Below are 9333 nucleotides of genomic sequence, written 5' to 3' on the forward strand. Positions count from 1 at the left end.
CAACAGAGGGGACTACTCTAAATGCCCTCAAATGTCAGAGGTAGGAAATATTTGGCACTTACGTTGCTACTTTCTATGTAATATGTGCTGCCAATCAATCATGACTTTTCTTCCTTTTGAGGAAATGGGGCCACTGAATCCTTTTCTTTTCTTTCTTTCTTTTTTTTTTTGCGGGGGAGATGGAGTTTTGCTCTTGTCATGTTGGCCAGGCTGTTCTCGAACTCCTGACCTAAGTGATCCACCTGCCTTGGCCTCCCTAAGTTTTGGGATTACAGACATGAGCCACCACACCTGGCCAGTTTTTCAGATAGTTAGAATTTTATGTTTGTTTGGGGGGAGTTATTGTTTAGAAGAACTCTTTCCTTTCTACGAAAATGTTTTTCAGCTCTCAAGATTCATACAGTGAGCCAGCATAAACTATGGAGATTGAAGTTAGAAGTATTATCAAAGTTGAATGCCGTTGTTGAGTTACATTATTAAAAATGGGGAATTTTATATTGCATTCTTTTTTTTTTTTTGAGATGGAGTCTTGCTCTGTCTCCCAGGCTAGAGTGCAATGGCATGATCTCGGCTCACTGCAACCTCTGCCTCCCAGGTTCAAGCAATTCTCCCGCCTCAGCCTCTAGAGTAGCTGGGATTATAGGCACCTGCCATCATGCCCGGCTAATTTTTGTTTTTTTGTAGAGGTGGGGTTTCACCATGTTGTCTAGGCTGGTTTTGAACTCCTGACCTCATGTGATTTACCTGCCTTGGCCTCCCAAGTTGCTGGGATTACAGGTGTGAGCCACCCAGCCTGGCTGCATTACTTAATCTTTAAAAAAAGTAGAGTCTATAAATTGTCTTAAAAACAGTTTTATATCATGAGCATTTAAATGGTTTTAACAAATTGGTATACATATTTAATATTTATTTCTTTTACCATCACAGTTACATTTTTACCATCCAGCTTACATTTTTACTTTTACTATCAGATTTAGATTTCTTAAAAGAGAGAGTTTAGGAGTGAGTTTTTCTGGATGTGCTGCATTATTAGAATTTGGCAGCTCTGGTCAGACTGCAAGCAATCCTTGCCAGCCTTGTGTTTTCAAATAAGCTAGATTGTATCCTTTAGTGGATTCTAGCTGATGCCAATCACAGTGGTGGGGACTAGTAGAGAATCAGTTTTTTTCACACTTTTTAAATTTTTTATTTTTATTTTTTTTGAGACATAGTCTGGCTCTGTCCCCAGGCTGGTGTGCATCGGTGCGATTTTGGCTAACCACAACCTTTGCCTCCCAGGTTCAAGTGATTCTCCCTGCCTCAGCCTCCTAAGCTGGGATTAGAGGCATGCACTACCAGGCCCGGCCAATTTTTGTATTTTTAGTAGTAGTGACAGGGTTTCACCATGTTGGCTAGGCTGTTCTTGATCTCCTGACGTCAGGTGATCTGCCTGTCTCAGCTTCCCAAAGTTGGATTACAAGCATGAGCCACTGCACCGGCCCACATTTGTATTAAAGTATTGTTTTAGAAAAGATTTGTGTTCTGTGTATCTTCTTTTAATGGCCTGGTTAAAATACTGAACTGATAGTTATCTGTTGGTATTTAATCTTTCTAAAAGATCAGTGACCCATGGGTGGGGAGTGCAGAACACATAAAAGTTTGATTTACAATTGGGTTATTGCTTTATTCATATTACAGATGACTTTGTGAAGGAACAGCAGTAACAACAAAAACCCCACTCACTCTTCTGAATTTAACGGGTGGACATTGGTCTTGGGACTCTTCTACTGCCCTCTAGTGTTTATCATGAGTAGCCATTGAAAGTTTGAAACTGCACTTTGCTGTGCCGCTACCACTCTTACCTTAGAAATGTCCTTAAGCAGCATGTTGTTTATCCTTATCTTAATTGCTGTGCTTTGAGGTTAGGAATGGTATTTGTGGGTATCTCTGGGATATTAGTTAACTCAATTTCTGTTTTTGAATTACGTAAGATAGATGTTCTACCCTCCCTTACGGGGTGCTGGTACTGTGAAAGTAAGATAACTGTCCATTACAGGAAAGCTTAAAAAATATAAATTTAAGGGGTGTGTGTGTGTTTGAGATGGAGTCTCACTCTGTCATGCAGGCTGGAGTGTAGTGGTGCAGTCTTGGCTCACTGCAATCTCTGTCTCCCTGGTTCAAGTGATTCTCCTGCCTCAGCCTCCTGAGTAGCTGTGATTACAGGTGTGTGCCACCACACCCAGATAATGTTTTGTATTTTTAGTAGTGATGGGGTTTTACCATGTTGGTCAGGTTGATGTCTAACTCCTGACCTGTGATCCACCTGCCTTGGCCTCCCAAAGTGCTGGGGTTACAGGTGTGAGCCACCATTCCTAGCTGTGGTTTTTAAAAAATATCTAAATGAAATACAGGATTTCTATAAGTCTTTGGCCTGAAGCTACTTCTTTGTGGAGCGTTGAAACCGTTGTTTTAGATTGTTTTGGATTTTAATGTGTGGGTTTCTCTTTTTTAGGGCGTGATGATATATTTGAGAAAATTGCAGTGTGTTAATCATGGTGATCAGCATATATGTTATGATGGCTTTTCTGTTGGGTATCAACAACGCAGCATTTTTGTATGCTGAAATGTTTCAGTAGGAAACATTCACACTCTAGAAGTAAAGACTTAGATGGAAATGAAGACTAGTCATTCGGGAGTTCTATCTCACAGAATTAATTTAAACTTCTTATGAATCAGTAGAATTACAGTGAAAGGAAAGTTAAGAAAAAGGGAAGTTTTAAAATAAGCAGCTTGAACTTGTATTTTTGTATATTTTAGTCTTCAGTTTTGATACATTGTAGCTGCTCTGGCCAAAGCTCAGCCATGGAAAACCTCAGATACTGTCCATGCTGCAATTGCTAAAAGTGTGGATTTCCCTTACCTGTGTTCTGTTATTTCTTTGCTTTTCTAGTTCAGTTCACATTGTATTAATCCTTTTATTTTTAGTTTTATTTTTCCAAATGATTGTTCTTTTTCTGTGAATTTTCAAGAGTTATTAACATGTGGTTGTCTTTTGGTAATATTTGATGAACAACTGATTCAAAGTTATCTTTTAAGATAGTTATAAATTTGGTCAGTTTTTACTATTTTATAAAATTATTTAAGTTGCATTATTCACATAATCTATTATTGGAAGTAAGCAAAATTAATCTCATTAGTATAGATTTTAGGGCCTATAAGTTGCTTAAAATACTTCAGAATTTTTTTTCTTGAAACCAAATGCTTCGTATATAGGACATAAACCATGAATTTGCAAATTGGTTTTTTAAAAACATTAAATTTCACTTGACAAAAAGCCAGTCATGGAAAATAAGTAGCCAGCTTTATAAGCGTCTTTGAAAAAATTATAAACATGTATTTTGACATGTTTAGTTTTTTATACTTATGAGAAATTCCTCCTTGAAAAAGTTCCATTGCCTTTAAATGGTTTGAAGTGTTGCTTGAAAGATGGAATCTAACTTTACATTTTTTCACATAATTGACATAATTATGCTAATTTTGATTTTTAAATCAGAAATTTTCATTAAATATTTGTTTACTTGCAGGTATATTTGCTTACTTAAACTACCACGTTCCTCGAACAAGACGAGAAATCTTGGAGACCCTAATCAAAGGCCTTCAGAGACTGGAGTACAGAGGATATGATTCTGCTGGTACTTCCTTTTAAAAAATTACTATGGATTTTGCATGATTCTTTAAGCAGAGTTTTTTTTTTTAGGAAATTATTATTAGGAGACTAGATTCTTATTAGGAGACTAGATTCTCCTATTATTAGGAGACTAGATTCTTATTAAAGTCTCTTTTGTTTTGAATAAGCGTAAATCTGAAGAATTTTTGTCTTTTATCTTGTTTAAAGGATTTATTCATGTAATCTCAACAGTGTTACCATTTATGTGGAGTATTGCTTCTTACAGTGACCCTCTATTAAGAATACTACTATAAAACCATCATATGGGGCATTATTATGATAAAACAAAATTCATGAAGGGCTTACTCTCTAAATTCTTTTTTCTTTCCTATAACTTTAATTTTTCTTCACTGATTTCATGCTTTGACATATACACTTGCCTCAGATTCATTTTTCTTATTTATTTTTGAGACAGAATCTCATTATGTCACCCAAGCTGGAGTATAGTGGTGCAGTCATAGCTCACTGCAGTCTCAAACTTCTGAGCTCAAGCAATCCTCCCTCCCCAGTCCTGAGTAGCTAGGACCATAGCTGTGCAGCTCCATCCCCAGCTAATATTTAAAAAGTTTTTGTAGGGACGAGGGTCTCACTATGTTGCCCAGGCTGGTCTCAAACTCCTGGCCTCAAGTGATCCTCCTGCCTTGGCCTCTCAAAGTGCTGGGATTACAGGAAAGCCACTGATTCCAGCCTCTTTTATTTTAAATAAATGACACATAAACATAGCTTTCTGGCAACTTTATATTCTACCCTAGCTCCTTCCTCAACTGTGTCAGAGATTCCTAAGACCATCCTTAGATCGTTGATTCCCCAGGACAACTCACAGGACTCAGCATTTTGTTTTTAATTTTTTTGAAACAGCCTTGCTCTGTTGCCAGGCACCAGGCTGGGTGCAGTGGCACAATCTCGGTTCACTGCAGCCTCCACCTCCTGGGTTCAAGCAATTCTCCTGCCTCAGCCTCCCGAGTAGCTGGGACTACAGGCGCACGCCATCACACCCAGCTAATTTTTCTTTTATTTTTTAGTAGAGGCAGGGTTTTACCATGTTGCCCAGGATGGTCCCGATCTCTTGACCTCGTGATCCGCCCCCATCAGCCTCCCAAAGTGCTGGGATTACAGGCGTGAGCTACGGTGCCCACGCAGCATTTTGTTATACTCATGGCTATGTTTCATTATAGCAAAAGAATACAAAGCACAATGAAGGTGCTTTGTGTGAAGTCTTGAGAAAGCTAGGCACAAGTTGCTTGCTAGTGAATTAGTGCCCAGGGTTTTCACTGGGGGCCGGTCACATAGACACCCTCTGCCTAGCATGTACCAAAATTCTAGACTCTCAGAAGAAAAGCAGATGTTCAGCATAAACCACATTGTTTGCACAGTTTGCATAATGAGCCCCTCTTAGTTAGGGTGATAGAAATCCTTCCAAAAACCAAGTTTCTAGACACTAATGAAGGACCAACCTTGAAAACAAGCCTTTCTAAGGATAGCAGTTTCACACATTCGGTGTTACTCTTTTTTTGTACACTTAACATTGCCACGTGCAAAGGGCATTTATCTTCCTTGACTTTCCTTAGTAATGGAAAGTCAGTTCCTCTACTCCTTTGTTTTTAAAATTCTTTCCTTCTTTAGCTTCTTTGGCAACACATCTTCTCATTCTCTTCCTAAGATGCTGATTACTTTTCTGTTTGCTTTGGAGGCTCCTTTCTTCTACTCAGTGTTTTCTTCTGCTCAAATATTAATGCTCTTCAAGATTCTTTTTTTTTTTTTTTTTGAGATGAGTCCTGCTCTGTCACCCAGGCTGGAGTGCATTGGCCTGTACGATCTCGGTACACCACTGCAACCTTGGCTTACCGCCGCAACCTTGGCTCACCGCTGTACCTCTGCCTCCTGGGTTCAAGTGATTCTCTTGCCTCAGCCTCTCCAGTTGAGATGGGATTACAGGCACGCGCCACCATGCCCGGCTAATTTTTGTACTTTTAGTAGAGATGAGATTTCACCATGTTGCCCAGGCTGGTCTTGAACTCCTGACCTCAGGTGATCCATCTGCCTCGGCTTCCCAAAGTGCTGGGATTACAGGTGTGAGCCACCACACCCAACCAAGATTCTTTTCTAGGCCCACTTTTTTTATTTTGTGTCTTCTTGTGTGAGCTCTGACTTCATCGGCCTTCTATTATGTTGGTAACTTCTTTTTTTGTTTCTTTGTTTTCTTTTTGTTTATTTTAATGATTTTGTGTGTGAGTATGTTGGGGACTTCTTTTTTTTTTTTTTGAGATGGAGTTTCACTCTTGTTGCCCAGGCTGGGGTGCGATGGTGCAATCTTTGCTCACAGCAATCCTCTGCCTCCTGGGTTCAAGCGAGTCTCCTACCTCAGCCTTCCGAGTAGCTGGGATTACTGGCATGTGCCACCACGCTTGGCTAATTTTGTATTTTTAGTAGAGATGGGGTTTCTTTATGTTGGTCAGGCTGGTCTTGAACTCTCCACCTCAGGTGATCCGCTTGCCTTGGCCTTCCAAAGTGTTGGAATTACAGGCGTGAGCCACTGTGCCTGGCCATATTGGTGACTTCTAGGCAAGGTGTATTTACCTGAGCAAGTTGTATCTCCCAAGCTATATTCTAGGCCTCCTAGAAGTTTCTTCCTAGATAGACCATGATATTTTAAACTTTGCATGTTCAAAAATTGAACTGAGGCCGGGTGTGGTGGCTCACGCCTGTAATCGCAGCACTTTGGGAGGCCAAGGTGGGTGGATCACTTGAGGTAAGGAGTTTGAGACCAGCCTGACCAACATGGTGAAACCCTGTTTCTACTAAAAAAAAAAAAAACAAAATTAGCCACGCATCGTGGCATGCGCCTGTAATCGCAGTTACTCGTGAGGCTGAGGCAGGAGAACTGCCTGAATCCGGGAGGCAGAGATTGCAGTGAGCCGAGATCGTGCCACTGCCCTCCAGTCTGGGCGACAGATCGAGACTCTGTCTCAGAAAAAACAAACTGATACACTGCAGTCCCCACCCCACTCCCCACTCTGTTTTTTGTTTGTTTTTGAGATGGAGCCTTGCTCTTTCGCACAGGGTGGAGTACAATGAATGGTGTGATCTCAGCTCACTGCAACCTCTACCTCCTGGGTTCAAGCCATTCTTCTGCCTCAGCCTCCGATTATCTGGGATTACAGGCATGCCCAGTCTGTTTTTTATGTCCCTTTTAAGAATCATTCAACAAGTCCTTTGAGGTATTCCGGACTTCTCTTGCCTTCTCACTTACATTCTCAATTCCGCTTCTCAATATCACTTATCTCTTTCTGCATTACCACTGTTTAGTTCAAGTGCTCTTCATTTTTGCTTTGCTGTAACTATAACTTTATAGTTACAGCAAATGGAACTTCCTTCCATTTCTCTCCCTCTAATTCTTTGCACTGTTTCTAGAAGGACTTTGCTAAACATTTTTGCTGAATCACTTCTCTGCTGACAGGACAAAGTGTTTTCCCAGTATCTTTAGGGTAGCTTTTTCAAATTCCTTAGCAACTTAAGGAGGCTTTTAAGAGATGTGTTCCCTGACCTTCCCTCCTTAGCCACCTTCTCAGGTGGGTGCCCATCTTTTGCATTTCTCCATTGTACTCCAATTGTAACCTGTAGTATCTTTATTATAATTCATAATCATGCTGAATTATTTTTTCCTTGTCTGTCTTCTTGATTTACTTAGAAATTTGAGGACAGGAATTGAGTTCTTTTTATTTTTATCTCTAGCAGCTATCCTGGTTTTTGACACACAGTAGGTTTTCAGTAGATGTTGAATTGATAAATAAGTGGGTTATTTAGATGAGTCATTTTTTTAATTAAAAATTTTGCCTTGCAATAATTTTATCAGTAGCCAGTTTCTAAGTCTTGCTCTTTTACTTATGATGGTTTAGGTGTGGGAGTTGATGGAGGCAATGACAAAGATTGGGAAGCCAATGCCTGCAAAATCCAGCTTATTAAGAAGAAAGGAAAAGTTAAGGCACTGGATGAAGAAGTTCACAGTAATGTACTTAGTTTGATTTTTGTCCCACCTCCCCTTCTCTTCCTTTTCCCCTTCCCATTCCCCACCAAGTTACCCCCCCTCATATTTTGAGACCCATTTTAATGATAATGGTCTAACATTAAAGGGAGGGAAGAAAAGTAGTTTTGTTACCGTCTAGACTAGTTTTAAAATGTGCCTGAACCTGAAAAATAATCATTGCAACTAGGGAACAAAATTAGTTAGGCATATTTCCTTCAGCGCAAGCTTTGAATATTAAATCAAGTAGCTTCAGAGCCACCATTCCTGAGGAAGAGCCTTTCATAGGACAAAAGGCATTTTTAGTGGTGCCCTTATACATGTGTCTTCACTTGCTAATTGTCTTCGCTTTGGACTAATTGCCTAACTTGGATGTAGTCAATTTGGACATTGCACCTTTTAGTAGGTCTGATATAATCTGTTAAGTATCATGTTTTCCCTCACAATTTTTTTCTCTGGCATAAGGAGTTGTCCGAAATGTATGCCCCATCAAAGAGGATTTACTTCTCAGTATTTAGATCATAACATTATGCTTGCACATTTTATTTTTGCACAAGAAACTTGAAAACAAAGCAAACTTTGAAGTAGATTGATTGAAAAAATATTTTTAAAATTCTCCGCAAAACCCAGGAAACAGCAAGTATTTTATGTACCTACTCAAATGAATGCCATCATAATCATTGTGAAAGAGTACAGGTAGAGGAAAATGATAGATTTTTTTTTTTTTCCACATAAGCCATACATTTAGCTTTGTAGTACTTGTTTAACAAATTAAATCAATACTTATTTTGCCTGTATTGTAGTGTAAGATTAGCTAGGGTAAAGCAGACACCCAAATAACTACACTTCAAAAACAATAGTATAAATATCTACTGTGTGTTCTGTATCCTGTATACCCGGCTGATTACAGTGGATTCTGTAGGAGAGAACAGACATTGCTGTGAGATTCAGGGGAGAGTTCCCACAAGTTGACGAGACTGGGAATACATAGAGAATGACTGCTGATTATATTTGGTCAGTGAATATGTGAAGGGAGGACCTTCTGAGTAGAATAGCATAGCTAAAGATAAGAATAGGGATGGCAGGTTTGTTGATGGAATGGTGGTAGTCCTTTTTATTTCCATTATTGATGGACAAATATGGGAGGCTAGAAAGGCAGATGTCGCCAGAATCACCATTTTTGAATGTCAACATATTGAAACATGCCTCTTCAGCAGTAAACTCTTTTTGTTTTTGTTTTTTTTATTTGAGATGGAGTCTTGCTGCAGTGCCCAGGCTGGAGTGCAATGGCGCAATCTTGGCTCACTGCAACCTCTGCCTCCTGGGTTCAAGTGACTCTTCTATCTCAGCCTCCTGAGTAGCTGGAATTACAGGTGCATGCCACCATGCCTGGTGAATTTTTGTATTTTTGGTAGAGATGGGGTTTCACCATATTGGCCAGGCTGGTCTTGAACTCCTGACCTCAAGTGATCTACCTGCCTTGGCCTCCCAGAGTACTGGGATTACAGGCGTGAGCCACTGTACCTGGCCAACTGGTTTATTTTTCAAGTGTAGGTATTGGGTATCTGCTTTACTCCCAATCTTTTTTTTTTTTTTTTTTTTTAAA

At 39.7% G+C, this 9333-nt stretch overlaps 1 protein-coding gene across 2 annotated transcripts in view; it reads left to right on the forward strand.

Moving 5' to 3' along the window:
* GFPT1 (glutamine--fructose-6-phosphate transaminase 1) overlaps positions 1 to 9333 on the forward strand; it is a 66411-nt gene that overhangs the window by 11414 nt on the left and 45664 nt on the right. For both annotated transcript variants that reach the window (XM_017522083.2, XM_017522084.2), the window contains exons 2-3: positions 3564 to 3671; positions 7603 to 7710. In XM_017522083.2, coding sequence (XP_017377572.1) covers positions 3564 to 3671; positions 7603 to 7710 — 216 coding nt within the window. The remainder of the gene's footprint in view (positions 1 to 3563; positions 3672 to 7602; positions 7711 to 9333) is intronic.

The sequence above is a fragment of the Cebus imitator genome, unplaced genomic scaffold (genome assembly GCF_001604975.1).
Source record: "Cebus imitator isolate Cc_AM_T3 unplaced genomic scaffold, Cebus_imitator-1.0 Scaffold23, whole genome shotgun sequence".
Lineage (NCBI taxonomy): Eukaryota > Metazoa > Chordata > Mammalia > Primates > Cebidae > Cebus > Cebus imitator.